Genomic DNA, 15,856 nt, shown 5'->3' with positions numbered 1-15,856 from the left:
ATTTACAACAATCAAACTTTATTCTTCTTCAATGTAGCATGAATTGAAACATCTTTTGATAATTTTGACAACATTTTCTTCACATCTTCATTGAAGTATATTGTATGATTGATGTCTCTTGGTTCATATCATACATAGTACTATATGACAAAAAAAGCTAACATAAGTATAATTCAACTGATTTAAACATATCCCCTCGACAAAGAGGTCAAAGATTCAAATGCCCCCACCCTCACTTGTTGAATTATTTTTAAAAAAAAAGGAAAAAAAACAATAAATTTTCATTGAGAAAAAAACAACCTTTCATTGAGAAAAAAAATACAAGATTACACCGAGCATCCAAACAGGAAGCCCACAAAATGGAAGGCCACTAAAGGTCTTCAAACCTGTAAGATAGGCTTTTCGAGTAATTACAAAAATCTTTCGTATGGAAGCCCAAAGAGAGACATAAAATTTAACAAGGGACCAAACATCACTAGGATATCATCTGTCCAAACACCTAACAATTTGTTGTTCCTCTCTTCCCAAAGGTCCCATAGTAAAGTACACAGTCAAGCCACAAGAAACGACCTTCTCTAAAAGGCGAAAGAAGAAACTCTTTGATCATCCCCTTCAAGCCTCTATGGTGAGCTAACTGAAAGCCAAACGCCTCCAAAAAAAATAATACCACATAGAGTGCACAAAGTCGCATCTCAAAAGGAAAGGATCCCAGTCTTCCTCTACCTTCCGACAAAGAATACACCAAAATGGGCCAATCAACAAAGGCCACTTTCTCAAGATCCTATCTAAAGTGTTAACACGACAATAGGTAACTTGCCAGACAAAGAACTTAACCTTCTTTGAAAAGACAAAATCCCTATCGTGAGAAAGGTCCAACAAACATCAAAAGAAGAAACTACAAGTGAAACCACTAAAGAGTTAGGGCTCCAAATACGCATATCTCTCCTCCCTATCCTAAAATTGAGCTCCCCCAATCCAATGTTCGATAACCTTATGTTTTCCCCAAGAGTGTTCAGAGCCTATAGCCACCATGGTCTTGTGTGTCATCCAAGATAGAAATAACTCTTGATATATTTTGCACTAGGTGTTTTAATGTTCACAGTAGTCCCGAAAGGCATCACAGTTCCCTTCTCCCGTTTCCTTTTCCGTCGTCTCCCATGGTTTCTGGTCCTCGACTTCCTCTACGTCATTTCGCTCTTCCATTTCAAAACGTGCTCAGACACCTAATTGATAGGTACATTGGTAATCTTCTATTAAGTAGATAAAAGGAGACAAACATGCCATACAATAATCATATACGCCAGCCATTTCTCCCTCATTCAAAACACTTGCAAAATCCAACACCCTCACAGTTACATCATACCTACTGTATACGTGTATAGTCTATCCTACGTTTTACCCCTTCTCTCATATTCAAGCTTTCACAATTCGAGGTCCAACACATTCATATTACTAAATTTCCCAAGCAACATCCAGAGATCAGGAGACAACAACTGGAAAACTGACCAGAGACGTTATTAAACGTTCTAAATTAGAGTACGTGCAAGCAACCATATAGTCTAAAGCGAGAATTCGATGAATTAGAAAGAAAAGAAAAATAAATTACCTGGTGTTAAATTGATGAAGAGAATTGGAACTCTCTGCTTGGATTTCGATGCAAAGAGCGGACAGGGTAAGCAGAGAGAGAGCAAGACCATGATAGAGGAGGGAGAACGGGAGAGAAACCAAGACGCTGGTGATGAAGAAAAGAACCACAGCTCTCTCTCCGTTCAGCAACGGGATCATCGAGAAAGCCATCGTAAATCCAGAAAACTACCCAAAAAATAAAAATAAAAATGCCAACAACCACTCAAGCGGCTGAACCGCCGGCCAGATACCAACCAATTCAATGACGGAATCGAAATCTTCCAGCAAATAACCCCCAAAATGAGACTCAAAACGGCTGATCGTCCTGTGAGGCCGCTTGTGGTACCAAGTCTTTAGAAATCCCCGTTGCTCAGAATCTGAGATCCATGGAGTTGTTGAGACCAAGCCGGCTTGAATCCCAACAACTGCAATCAAGCAATCGTTCGGAAATTCCTTGGATTGATACACAACCGCAGCAGGCACCTAGATTTCCTACCCCGTTGGCGCGAGGTGGACGCCCGAATATCAGATATTCCAGGAATTTTCTCTCTCCATGGTCACGCGTTCCCATTTGAAGTCAGATTTTTTAGGATTATAAATCAAAATTAGCCTAATTCCAAATTTGCCCCTACTTGCTCACGGTTTAATCCTTCTCCAACCTAATTTTATAAACAGGTAGATAATCCAATTTATTTAAAAATTATAAACTTTAATTTGTTACGTAATAAAAATTGATATTTAATTTTGATCCATTTTTTTTATAAAAGAATAATAATAATAAATTGTTACCAATTTTAAAATATAGAGACTGAATTGCTACGATACTTAAATGGTTATAAGAATTGGTGAAATAAAATTGGAGGGCGGGTAGTTACGGTTGTGTAGCACCTTAGTAAAAGAGGGATACGTGAATGAACCGAGACCACATCTAAGTGAGAGTTATCATAAAGATAAAATGGCTAAGAAAAGCTTCAAAGAATTGAAAGTTGCTACTTAAACTAATAAGATGCACCTTTATTTTCGGTAGCTCAATCATAGGAACTTTACAATTAAGCGTATTTTACTTAGCAAATCTATGTTGGGTGGCTTCTTGGAATTGTCCTAGGATGCATGCGCATGAAGACAACACATGTTGGAATGACTCATGTTGCTTTGTGGGGATAATCTTCAATGGAGTAAGTAACGTGACCATGTTACAAGGGATGACTTGAACCATTAGGTGTCAAATCTAGATTCCAAATATTGGTCTGCAAATTATATGACACCGGAATAATATAGACGTACATGAATGAACTGAAACCACATTGAAATAAAATAGAACTTGAGGATAGAATAGCTAAAAATGACTTAAAAGAATTGAAAGTCGCTACCTTCCTTTTCAATGGCTTAATTGTAAGAACTTCATGGTTAAGTGTGCGCTTTACGTGCTACTGAAGCTATATGAGATTAAACATAGAAATAATCTTCACTCTTAAGGAGCAAGGAACGTAGGTAAGAGCTTATGTTGCAGAAGATGCAAAAAAAATATTAGTGGCCACCAACTAATATCTAGTAGTAAGTTGATTGATATGACGCGATTCATATCAGTTGTTGGATTATACTGCAGGCAACGCCTCATCTATTGCAAATTGAATCAACAGCATAACTATGAACTTTGATATACACAAAAGAGTTAGAAACATGATACCAACAGTTGGAAATAGCCCAGAAAAGCTAAACCGTGTTAAACCAATCATTGAATAGATCATGATGACATCAATAATAGAGCTAAATAGTTTTATACTCGTTCTTCGTACTCTTCTTTACCAAGTAATACCTCGGCTAGTACGGCCAAGGGGAGGTAGGAGGCTACATTGCATCATTCCTTGAATGTGCGCAACAAGAACATAAAACTGATGTCGTAAATCAATCTTTCAAATGCCGATTACAACAAAAAACTTTACACAAACTCGTAAATTTACCTACACGAAAATGTAAGAGAACGAGAGCTAGAACGCGGTAGGCTAATACCATGAGAAACAACACCAACAAGTTCTTCCATTTGGAGTGAGTGTTAGAAGAGATATCGTATGCACTATGGATAGCCTGGTAACCAGTTATGTTTCTTACCTCACCAACTGCAAGGGTACTCCCTAGATACTCATTCTCCAATAGCCCCTGTAAAAATGGTACACTATACATGAAAGATGGCAAAAAAAACCCATGTAATGATGATATCTATACAATCCTAAAACAATATCATGTTGATTTGACAGGATATCTTGCTTCACATGGGGTTCCCATTGAGATTACACAAACTGGGATGTGTTCTTGGAAGGCCTATTATATGGTTCTTTGTGGATTCACCCCATTAGAAGCTTCTTTGGTTCTTTGGTTGAATCTTATTAGACATTTTCTTTTGGGTCACTTGGAATGGGAGAAACCTAAGGCTTTCTATGAGCAAGGAGTAGTCATTCAATCGACTTATTGACAACGTTACTTGGTCATTTCTTGGTGTAAATTTGTAACAACTCAAGCCCACCGCTAGCAGATATTGTCCCCTTCGAGTTTTCTCTTCCAGGCTTCCCCTCAAGTTTTTAAAACTATGAAGCTGATAGCGATAGGTAATGGGTCAAAGCGGACAATATCTACTGATGGTGGGTTTGAGTGGTTACAAATGATATTAGAGCCAGACACCAGGGGTGTGCCAATGAGGATTCTGGCCCCCAAGGGGGGGAGGGGATTGTACATCGATTGGAAAGAAGAACGAAACATTTCTTATAAGGGTGTGGTAACCTCTCCCTAACAGACGCGTTTTAAAACCGTGAGGTTGACGCGATAGGTAACGAGTCAAAGCAGACAATATTTGCTAGCGATGGACTTGAGTTGTTACAAATGATATCAGAGCCAGACATCGAACAGAGGACCAGCGAGGATGCTGGGCTCCGAATGGGAGTGGATTGCGGGATCCCATATTAGTTGGAGAGAAAACGAAACATTTCTTATAAGGGTGTGGTAACCTCTCCCTAACAGACGCGTTTTAAAACCATGATGTTCACGGCGATAGGTAACAGGCCAAAGCAAACAATATCTGCTAGCAGTGGGTTTGAGCTGTTACAAATGGTATCAGAGCCAGACACCAGCGGTGGGCTAACGAGGATGTTGGGCTCCCAAAGTGGGTGAATTGTAAGATCCCACATCTGTTGGAGAGGAGAACGAAGCATTTCTTATAGGGGTGTGGAAACCTCTCCCTAACAGACGCGTTTTAAAACCATGAGGCTAATGATGATAGGTAACAAGCAAAAGTAGACAATATCTATTAGCGGTGGGCTCGTTCTTATAATTTTGTATCTCTTTTGTCTAATTGGAGAAGTCTTGTGTGGCTCCTTTAGGTCGGGGCCTATCTTCCCCCGTCTTTTATAATTTTATACATCAATGTGAAATTGTTTCTTATACGTATATCTAAGGTTTTTTTATAGTATAATGTTAGTGTTAGTACGTGAAAAAAGAGCATAAACCAATATGAATATACGGAAGTAAGGAGTGAATGTCACAAGTAAACTTGCCTGGATGGAGTAGGTGTGGAAAGCAATATAAGACAATGGGTATGTCCAGACAGGACCTGGCAAAGCATTTCGAATCCGAAAATAACCAGCTGAGAGCATCATTAGCACCTGAAATGACATATATACCATTCGTTACGAGACGAGGACGGTGACATTGGAAGAGCTTGAATAAGTGAACGTACATGTGCAGATACGAGTGTCAAAACGATCCAGAAGATATTTCTCCATAACGAGGCCATAACGAGTATCAATCCTTCATTTACTAAGAGGCACATAAAGAAGTTTAGCACAAAGTACATCAACAAACTGAATTCGTCTCGAAGTCCTACTAGGAAATAGAAGATGAGACTTGAAGAGATGGAAACGAGGAAGAGGAAAGGTATGCTGGAGAGAAGTTGCCCGAGTAGGAAAACGAACGCCCCAGAATGATAATTTGATTCTTCACTAGTATATATCTGCAAAAAGCGATAGGGACGAGTTCAGTGAAAATAGACAAACTGCGAGAATGACATCAATATCGAGATTGATCCGAACCACAGGTATATGTTAGAATCGCACAACAACGCACACACTCGATCTAGATGAACACAAAGAATATGAGTGAAAATGCAAAAAGACGAATATTGGCTAGAAGTTTATACTGATAACTTCAGGTACGTACAGTTGTAGAGAATTTTCAATGCATAAAGGATATATATGATTCAGTTTACTATATATATAGCTTTACAATCGCTTCTATGAACTCGGAGATGGATCAAATGATTCATCTCTGCAACCAAAATCCATGGAAAGTGATTTTCAACCAACTACACTTGAGAGTATTACCTTAACCTCCCTCATGAGAGCAGGTACTCCCGCAACACTTAGGAGAGAAGTGAATGAAACGAATACAAAAACTGCTGCAACTCTCGTCTGCATTTAAGACAATAAAACGAAAATGGATTGAAACATGTAGAAACAAAGCGTATAAATTGGATATACAGTTGTAACAGCCCAAGCCGACTGCTAGCAGATATTATCTTCTTTGGGTTTTCCTTTCCGGGTTTCCCCTTAAGGTTTTAAAACGCGTCTGCTAGAGAGAGGTTCCACACCCTTATAAAGAATGTTTCGTTCCTCTCTCCAATCGATGGGGATCTCTGAACACCCTTATAAAATCTTGAGGGAAAGCCTAAAGAGGACAACATCTGCTAGTGGTGGGCTTGAGCCGTTAGTTATTTGTTCCTATAAACAGCGTCACGAACAGAAACACTCACCACAACTGAAGACAAAGAATGTCCTAAGCCAGAGAATACTGTACCAATACAAACTGCAAGTAGCATATAAAGAATAAGCCTAAGCCAATAATACTTCCATTCTCTTGACATAACCAACAAAGACCTCCAAGTCAAAACTGCAATCCTTGTTAAATTACTCGCTTTTCCCTTGCGTTTAAGAGACGGGCCTTCCTGTCGAATAAGCAGCACGTGGCATATTAATTCATTCGCCTCCCGAGCTGAACTAAACAAGATCAAAATGTACTATGAAGACCGCCATACACTTAATAATTCATCTCAGAAGACCTATATGCCAAGAAACCGAGTAATGGAAGAGAGTAGTACGTGTACGTGTATCAGACGTCTCAGTTATTTACATATATTAAGAAGATGACATACCTTATCTGTTAGTCTCGATATCATAATTTCTACTGCAGCAGCATCTGCTGATGATTTATACGTCGCTTCAAGTGTGCGGATTGCAACAGCAGTATCCATATTCACTGATGAAAACTCCCCTTGGTCGTCCTGTTACAAACAGACGGGGGAACCAAATGCAACGACTATTAATGAGAAACGTATGGTAGTATATCAGTCAAATAGATATGAACCTCAAATAAGAAGTTTATAACAGCCCAAGCTCATCGCTAGCAGATGTTGTCCTCTTTGGGTTTTCCGTTTCGAGTTTTCACTCGAGGGTTTTTAAAACGTGTCTGCTAAGGAGAGATTTCCACACCCTTATAAAGAATGCTTCGTTGTTCTACCCAACCGATGTGGGATCTCACATCCACCCCCTTTGGGCCCAATGTCCTCGTTGGTACTCGTTACTCTCTCCAATCGACGTGGGATCTCACAATCCACCCCCCTTCGGGGCCCTGGCACACTACCTGGTATCCACCCCCCTTCGAGGCTCAGTGTCCTCGCTGGCACACCGCCCAATGTCTGGCTCTGATACCATTTGTAATAGCCCAAGCCCACCGCTAGTAAATATTGTCTTCTTTGGGCTTTCCCTTTCCGGCTTCCTCTCAAAGTTTTTAAAATGCATCTGCAATCTGCTAGGGAGAGGTTTCCACACCCTTATAAAAAATGTTTCGTTCCCCTCCCTAACCGATGTGGGGTCTTACAATCCACCCCCCTTCGGCCCCAGCATCCTCGTTGGCACTTGTTACTCTCTCCAATCGATGTGGGATTTCACAACTCATCCCCCTTCGAGGCCAGCCTCCTCACTATGGCACACTGTCCGGTGTCCACCTCTCTTCGGGCTCAATGTCCTCGCTAGCATACCGCCTGGTGTCTGGCTCTGATATCATTTGTAACAGCCCAAGTCCACCGTTTGTAAATATTGTCTTCTTTGAGCTTTCCCTTTCCGGCTTCCCCTCAAGGTTTTTAAAACGCATCTGCTAGGGAGAGATTTCTTCTTTGAGCTTTCCCTTTCCGGCTTCCCCTCAAGGTTTTTAAAACGCATCTGCTAGGGAGAGATTTCTTCTTTGAGCTTTCCCTTTCGAGATTTCTTCTTTGAGCTTTCCCTTTCCGGCTTCCCCTCAAGGTTTTTAAAACGCATCTGCTAGGGAGAGATTTCTTCTTTGAGCTTTCCCTTTCCGAGAGATTTCTTCTTTGAGCTTTCCCTTTCCGGCTTCCCCTCAAGGTTTTTAAAACGCATCTGCTAGGGAAAGATTTCCACACCCTTATAAAGAATGTTATGTTCTCCTCCCAACCAATGTGGGATCTCACAATCCATCCCCCTTTGGGCCCAACCTCCTTGTTGGCACTCGTTACTCTCTCCAATCGATGTGAGATCTCATAATCCACCCCCCTTCAGGGCCCAACGTCCTCGCTGGCACATCGCTCAGTGTCTGGCTCTGATACCATTTGTAACAGCCCAAGCCCACCACTAGCAAATATTATCTTCTTTGGGCTTCTGCTCAAGCTTTTTAAAACACGTCTACTAAGGAGAGGTTTTCACACTCTTATAAAGAATGTTTCGTTCTCCACCCCAACCGACGTGGGATCTCACATTACTAATAATTAAAAGGACGTTACATTGATGGCGTAAATATGGACTCGTGAGTTTTTAGATTCTGAAAATAACTAATGAAAATATCGTCTCGGTCTATGATATGATAGATTATAGAGACATAAATAATCATTGAACCTTTACTTTGAAAGACAATAGCCATAATCGAACGGTATTTACAAGCTATGTTTACGGGTTGATAAACAAAACATGTAACTTATCAAGCCATTCAAACCTGTTAAAAGAAAACAGATAAATAAACAAAAACAAGACTGGAATGAGTTACCTGCCAAGTTTTGCACATTGCAATGATTCTATCAAAATCTGTATTTACTGCTCGTAAAAAGTGGTCAGAAGGACTTTGCATGATTGGACAAGGGAATCCAGCATTAGCGAAATGCTTCATAAGAAAAAGAGATACATTAGCCACTAACCAAGCCAAGGAAAACTGTATATCTGATGAATGCTTGCACAATGCACATTAATATTACCTGCAAGCAAGCCAGTGTTTCTCCAAAAAACAGAGTATTTCCATTTGAAAGCAAACAAATCCGGTCAAAAAGGCCGAACACTTCCGTGCTGCTCTGGTTGATGCTAAAAACAAGAGTGTATCCCGTGCTTGCAAGTTTCTTCAACGTGACCATCATTAAAAGTGCAGACACACTGAAAGAACAAAATCAATGAACTCAGCAACCCTAGCTGATATTGTCCTCTTTGGGCTTTTCCTTTCGGGCTTTCTCTCAAGGTTTTTAAAACGCGTTTGCTAAGGAGAGCTTTCCACACCCTTGTAAAGAATGTTTTGTTCCCCTCTCCAACCGATGTGGGATCTCACAATCTACCCCTCTTAGGGACCCAGCGTCCTCGTTGGCATTCATTCCCTTCTCCAATCGACGTGGGACCCCCCAATCCATCCCCCTTTGGCGCCCAACGTCCTTGCTGGCACACCGCCTCATGTCCACCCCTCTTTGGAGTTTAGCCTCCTCACTGGCACATCGTTAAGTGTCTAGCTCTAATACCATTTGTAACGGTCCAAGCCCACTGCTAGCAGATATTATCCTCTTTGAGCTTTCCCTCAAGGTTTTTAAAACGCATTTACTATGGAGAAATTTTCACACCCTTATAAAGAATGTTTCGTTCTCCTCTCCAACTGATGTAGGATCTCACAAGTGCTCACTAAACAAACACCATCACACCAACAATAACAAGATGTCTCTGTGTATTGACTATGACTGTGGAAGATTTACATGTTTTGCTATAGAAATTAAGAACAATATCAGAAGTACCTGTCAAGATGATAAAGTGGCTCATCGATGAATAATATTTGCGGTCTCATGACGAGTTCTCTAGCAATGCTAACACGTCTTCTCTCACCATTAGGAAGGCCCTTCATATAGCAGTGACCTCCTATTAGCTTATTCGCATAATCACTTAATGACATTGCATGGATGGCCTCCTCTACCACATTCTTTTTTCGAAAAAAGAAACCAGGTGGTTGAAGCAATGCCGAGTAGAAAAGAAACTCCCGGACCGTGAGTGAACCAATCAAAGTCGTCTCTTTCTCGACAAAACCCTGGAAAATTAAGACGAAACGATTAGCATGCATTTCCAACACCAAAAAACATGTTACTTCTTATCATGACGCCAAATAACTAATACTCAACTAAAAATGATAGATTGCAGATACAAAATCACAGATAAATTGACAGATATGAATGAAAAATGCAGTGGCAGGTGATCTCACTTACATATGATCCATACGGCATACGTGATTTCGCTCCATTAACGAACACTTCGCCATATATTTTTGCTGAACGATCTAATCTGCCTATACAATAGACCACCAAAAAAGAGAACCCCCCAAATTTAATATGAGAATGAAAAAAGAAGCTGAAAATTTTAAGATTAGTTATGATTCACAGTCAGCTGGATACCTCCAATTGCCCTTAGCAGTGTAGTCTTCCCCGACTTCGCTGGACCCATGATTACTGTCATCGTTCCAGGCAACGCGTAACCATTGGAACTTTTCACGACCTTGTCAGAATACTTTCTTTTTCCTTTGATTGTTACAGTCAAATCCTTCCATGCTATATATGCCCCATTGACTTTTCTTGCAACGCCGGTGCTCTCCGGTAATGGAGGGGATGGCAACGAACAACTGTTAAGTTTCGAGAGAGAGGGTGAAGCAGGGGTGGTTGCAACATTGATGGAGTCACCCCCTTCCTCCATCCTCACATCGACGTCGGTTTCCTCCCAGTCCGGGGAGTCCTCAAAGGAGATAGGCTGTCGAAGTGAACCAGGTTTTCGCAAGTAAAAGAAGTTACTCGAGGGTACTCTACTCACTGGACTACTTGCTGAAGATGATGAAGACCTATAGTTATCTGATTGAGACTGAATTTCCTCCATAATGCTTCCAATTACTAAAGCTTCAGATTTGAGAAAACATGTTGCAACAGATTGGCTCCTCCCACAGCATATCCCAATTGCTCTACTCTACCGAAATCGAAGCATTATGCGTTCTTACAAAATATTATAGCTTTGCTTCGTTATGCTGAACACCGTGCATCACGAAACATGACATACGCCGTTCTTTTCAAGAAACTGTATAGAATACAAGTTAATATTGACAATGACATATCTGATTGAAGAGCTAGTGAACAATGTGAGCTAATAAATTTCTTCACCTGAATAGAGAGTTCCAACTGTTTGAGTTGAAAAATAAACATTTTATGAAGAATAGTACTCTTGCATTATGGATAATGTCTTTATCTCAATGGATTACACTACATTTCAATGAAATTCAAAAGCCAACAAAAAAATGAAACTTTAAACAGTTAGGAATCACGACTCTCCACAATGGTATGATAATGTCCACTTTGAGCATAAGCTCTCGTGGTTTGCTTTGGGCTTCCCTAAAAGGACTCATACCAATGGAGATCATTCCCTAAATTAGCCAATGTGGGACTCCCTCCCAACAATCCTCAACAATCCTCCCCTTTTGCTTTGGGCTTCCCTAAAAGGACTCATACCAATGGAGATCATTCCCTAAATTAGCCAATGTGGGACTCCCTCCCAACAATCCTCAACAATCCTCCCCTTAATTGAGGCCCGATTCCTTCTGGGCTAGCAACTTCTTTGTTCGACACTTGAGGATTTTATTGACATGGTTAAGTTAAGGGCATGACTCTGACACCATGTTAGGTATCACGGATCTCTATAATGGTATGATATTGTCTAGTTTGAGCATAAGCTCTCGTGGCTTTACTTTGGGCTTCCCCAAAAGGCCTCATACACAATGGAGGTGTATTCCTTACTTATAAACCCATGATCATTCCCTAAATTAGCCAATGTGAGACTCCCTCCCAACAATGCTCAACAATCCTCCCCTCAAACAAAGTACACTATAGAGCCTCTTGTGAGGCCTATGAAGCACTCGAACAGCCTCCCCTTAATCAAGGCTCGACTCCTTCTCTAGAGTCCTCGAACAAAGTACACCCTTTATTGACTACACCTTCGAGACTAGCAGCTTCTTTGTTCGACACTTGAGGATTCTATTGACATGGCTAAGTTAAGGGCATGGCTCTGACACCATGTTAGAAATCACGGATCTCCACAATGGTATGATATTGTCCAATTTGAGCATAAGCTCTGTGGCTTTACTTTGGGCTTCCCCAAAAGGCCTCGTACCAATGGAGGTGTATTCCTTCCTTATAAACCCATGATCATTCCCTAAACTAGCCAATGCGGGACTCCCTCCGAACAATCCTCAACACAAACCAGCTCAAGCTTCTCGACCTAGTAGAACTATGTGTATACTCTTCAAGGCAAGCAGATATTCATTTCCTAAAAAGAGGGCTGAAGTCAAGATGAAATCCACCAACCCAACAAATAAAACTTCAATCCACCGCTTAAACTAATACCATATAGCCCAAGAACACATACCCACTTCCCAAAACTTCAACACAAGCATTCTCAGTTACAACCCTTCATAGAAAACAATCAGAAAAGAAGAAGAAAGCAGAACAGACAAAAGGAAAAGGGGAAAACAATCTGGAACCATTCATGAACAGAGACATAAAAAGATGCAAAAACCCACTAAACAAAGACCCCATTAGACATGAAACAGAGCTCAAAAACACTCATTTCTGAGCTTTGAAACAGAGTGGTGAAACCCATGAACAGAATAAGAACCCACATAAAGAAAACACAGAAATGGGGAATTAATGAATGCTTTGAAGAGGGTAAAGAAAGAGAGGAACCTGGATCCAAGCCAAAGCACAAAGACAGAGAGAGTGGGTTTCTTCGTTGTTTGTTTAAAAGAAGCAGAGAAAAGAGAAAGAGAAGTGGATCCTTAGAAGCGCTTTTGCGGGGGTGTACTCCAGTTTGGGTCTGTTCTTTGCTTTTTGTCGTCTTGGGGTTTTCTGTGTTCATTACAAATACTTCCATTTTTTGTATCCGGATATTATGATTTGGGCTCCCACAACACTTAAAACGCTTTGAATTTAATAAAAGTAAGGTGGAAAAGTGCGCATTTGATTATTGGAATTGAAGAGGGATTTGAATTTTAGATGTCCGTTAAAGTGCAAGACCTCTCCACTTTGTTTTAGAATATCCATAATCTTCGGTTGCTTTTTAAAATTTTCATTAATAGCTTTGAATCTTTTAAAAAAATTTAAAAACACCTCAAAACTTTTAAAAAAATAATAATAAAATACTTATATCATTAGTAGGACGTTTCAAAAAATCTAGGGGTATTTTATTAGACGAAGTACAAAGTTTAAGAGTATTTTTATTAATTTAGTCATTTCTTAATATATGGTGTTTAAAAAAACTCTCTGACTCGAAAAATTCAATCAATCTAATTTAATTACTATACTTTTTTATTGAATTAAATTTAAATAAATAAAAAATTTATAAATTGAGCTTATTCAAAAAAAAAATTGTAAACATGCATTAGGTTGAATAAAACAAAATCAAATTAATTGTTTATTTTAAAATATATCTTTAATACAATTATTTTACCCCTATTTATTTTCATTATTTATTCTCGAACCTCAATCTTAACTATTTGATATTTAATTTTTTAAATAAATAAAAAAAATTAAATAAATGACTCGATAATCTGAATCAACTCAATTCAAAAAATTATGATTTAGTTAAAAAAAAATTATAAGACAAATTATTGGATTGAGTTTAAAAAAAAGTTTGAGTTGGAAGATGTTATTTGACATTTATATACTCATAATTTTTCACCATCTATTTTTTAAATTTTTTAATAAAATTAGAATAATACAACATCACATGACTTATCATAGAGGATCATCATACATTAGACTCTCGTGACTCTCTCAAATGATCAATCTTCATTAGCAACCTTGATTAATGACCTCAAATCATTAGACTCAAGTAGTCCAACTCTCTCTCGAGCACATCTTAATGAAAGGGATCTCGAGACTTAGGAATTTTTATTATGTCCTCAATCATTCTCTTCCTGACCTACATTCATGATCAAATGAGGAGCTACCTCATTTATCATTCAACCCCAGGGTGTATATGACTCTTGTCGTGCTCGAAGTCTGCTACTAGGGTGTGTATGACTCTTGTCGTGCTCGACAGTATGCTACTATAACTAGCTGGAAACTCTCCACTAATTTTCATATAGTCAACGTGAGTATGACATTTACGTCGGCTAGCTACAAATATCATGTATATCTTTGTTGTTAACCTACAAATACCGGTATGCTACTATTCAAGTTGTTATTTATAGTCCATTAACCATCAAATACGTCTCATACGCATAATTTAACGATACATCATATATAAATTTATCAACCATTTATATCATTCTTATGTCATAATCTATATATTTATATATTCTTCACACACTTCACGAAATTATATGTATATAAACATCTATATGATGAATGGAAGGCAATTTCAGAATCCTTGTTGTATTTTAGGGTCAATTTGGGAGACATTTTTAATACCTTAATAAACAAGACAGTCTTGTTTTTCAAGCAATACAACATAAGTACTGCCACAAACCTAAAATGGCATGTTCCTTATTATTATTACCTTCAAGCTGAGTGCAATGAGGACATTTATCCGAACATCATATTCTTTTCTGGAAACTCGGCACACTCCCCTCACAACTAACCTCCTATAATCCAGGAATAGTAACCGTGAGTATAAAATACTTAGTAAGCCACCTACTAGTAATCTCTTATGAAATCTTCTCTTATTCAATGTTCTTTGAGACGATGTGTTCTATTAAGGTCTTAGGGTTAGTCAATTTTATGGTTTGTTCCCATTTCTAGTCCCATCAGGCTCTAAAGTTCATGTACCCCGTTCACTCATATTCTCGGGGTGTAAACCACCCATTAGGGTTTACTCATAGTTCTCGGTGCACTTAACTTTTCGTTTCCTACTCTCCATGATCCATCTAGTCATCGCACTTTCTGCACGTAAGTTGGGTACCCTCATTTATCACAAGCTCTAGGGTGAGTCTAACAAGCATGGAGGAGTCGTCACTCTCTGTAGGTAACATTTGAGTCTCCCTACAACTTCCTATGTGCCTACTACCGAGTGCTAATCAGAATTCTCCTAATGGTACCTAACAAGTTCCTATTCCTATGTCATTCCAGGCTCTTGATAGTCCAAGGCATGCTCTCTCCTACGTGCAAGCGAAGCTACCTCAGTAGTACCCTTTAGTGTGTCACGGGCTATAAGTGGATGACGTTGCATTCCTATGTACTAGGTAGACCCTCACCAATCGAGATAAGTTCACGATCAGGAATTGTACCAAGACTAGTCACCCCACGCAGCCATAACTGACCCTAGATGTGGCTCAAGGACCATAACCGACCCTAGGCTAAGGCTCAATGACCAATCATATATAACCCTTTTTCACATCACATCATATTCAAATATCAATTAGGGGACATAAAAGAGTTATTTAGCCTCTTAACATGCTTCTAGGAGACAATAACGGACAATAAGTCTCATTCATTGCTTCATTGCTCCAGCCGTAGAACAGCTTCTTTTTGGCCATCCCTTCAAAAACATCCAAAGTTCGTTTGGAATGTGCAGTCAAAAGTGTTTTTTGTGGGTTACCTAGTCAGAAAGAACCATACAAACTTCAATGTCACAAGTCCAAATTTTAGCAAAAACTGGGAGGTCAGTTCTTTTGAAGCCTCAAGTTGGCAGTTCACCATTAGTGAAACACCGTTTTGTGTCTTTTTACATAACCTGCATCTTGTCAGTTACGCTGTTTTTCTGTCATCGACACGAACACTTGGCTAATGTGTTTGTTTGAACGTGTTAGATACTTGGACACTCTACTTATTCGACACTCATCTTACACTTATTAGCACCCCACATGTGTTTGACAATAGTTAAACATGTCACTCTATAAACATGGA

General features: G+C 39.4%; 2 protein-coding genes across 4 annotated transcripts in view; both read right to left on the bottom strand.

The window, feature by feature from the left end:
• Positions 1-2,195, bottom strand: part of LOC111464874 (dolichol kinase EVAN) — a 9,058-nt gene extending 6,863 nt beyond the window's left edge. Inside the window, exon 1 of the mRNA XM_023109140.1 lies at positions 1,607-2,195. Within this exon, the coding sequence (XP_022964908.1) occupies positions 1,607-1,797 (191 nt within the window). The 5' untranslated portion in view covers positions 1,798-2,195. The remainder of the gene's footprint in view (positions 1-1,606) is intronic.
• A 1,138-nt stretch (positions 2,196-3,333) lies between these two features.
• Positions 3,334-12,843, bottom strand: LOC111464934 (ABC transporter G family member 3-like). 3 transcript variants are annotated; one of them, XM_023109219.1, is made up of 12 exons: positions 12,695-12,842; positions 10,370-11,036; positions 10,184-10,263; positions 9,722-10,008; positions 8,930-9,101; positions 8,725-8,838; positions 6,824-6,952; positions 6,425-6,616; positions 5,997-6,083; positions 5,354-5,626; positions 5,172-5,279; positions 3,334-3,783 (listed from the first exon to the last, which is right to left on the bottom strand). In XM_023109219.1, exons 2-12 carry the CDS (start codon positions 10,839-10,841, stop codon positions 3,532-3,534), a joined length of 2,166 nt encoding a protein of 721 aa, XP_022964987.1. In that variant the 5' UTR covers positions 10,842-11,036; positions 12,695-12,842; the 3' UTR covers positions 3,334-3,531. The 3 variants fall into 3 exon arrangements, with proteins under 3 accessions (XP_022964987.1, XP_022964988.1, XP_022964990.1); XM_023109220.1 differs by lacking the exon at positions 6,425-6,616 and having other exon boundaries at positions 12,695-12,843; XM_023109222.1 differs by lacking the exons at positions 6,425-6,616; positions 6,824-6,952 and having other exon boundaries at positions 12,695-12,843.
• Positions 12,844-15,856: the final 3,013 nt, after the last annotated feature.

This window comes from Cucurbita moschata, unplaced genomic scaffold (genome assembly GCF_002738365.1).
Source record: "Cucurbita moschata cultivar Rifu unplaced genomic scaffold, Cmos_1.0 Cmo_Scf00031, whole genome shotgun sequence".
NCBI classification, from domain to species: Eukaryota; Viridiplantae; Streptophyta; class Magnoliopsida; order Cucurbitales; family Cucurbitaceae; genus Cucurbita; species Cucurbita moschata.
This window is presented reverse-complemented; position numbering and strand designations above follow the sequence as displayed.

What these genes read in the sequence shown, in the direction of transcription:
- LOC111464934 (XM_023109219.1), bottom strand. Translation starts at nt 10,841, where the DNA reads ATGGAGGAAATTCAGTCTCAATCAGATAACTATAGGTCTTCATCATCT. An exon ending in TATCGAGACTAACAGATAAG is followed by an intron (nt 6,617 to 6,823) that starts GTATGTCATCTT and finishes CTTATTCGACAG; the next exon opens with GAAGGCCCGTCTCTTAAACG. An exon ending in TCCACACCTACTCCATCCAG is followed by an intron (nt 3,784 to 5,171) that starts GCAAGTTTACTT and finishes CCATTTTTACAG; the next exon opens with GGGCTATTGGAGAATGAGTA.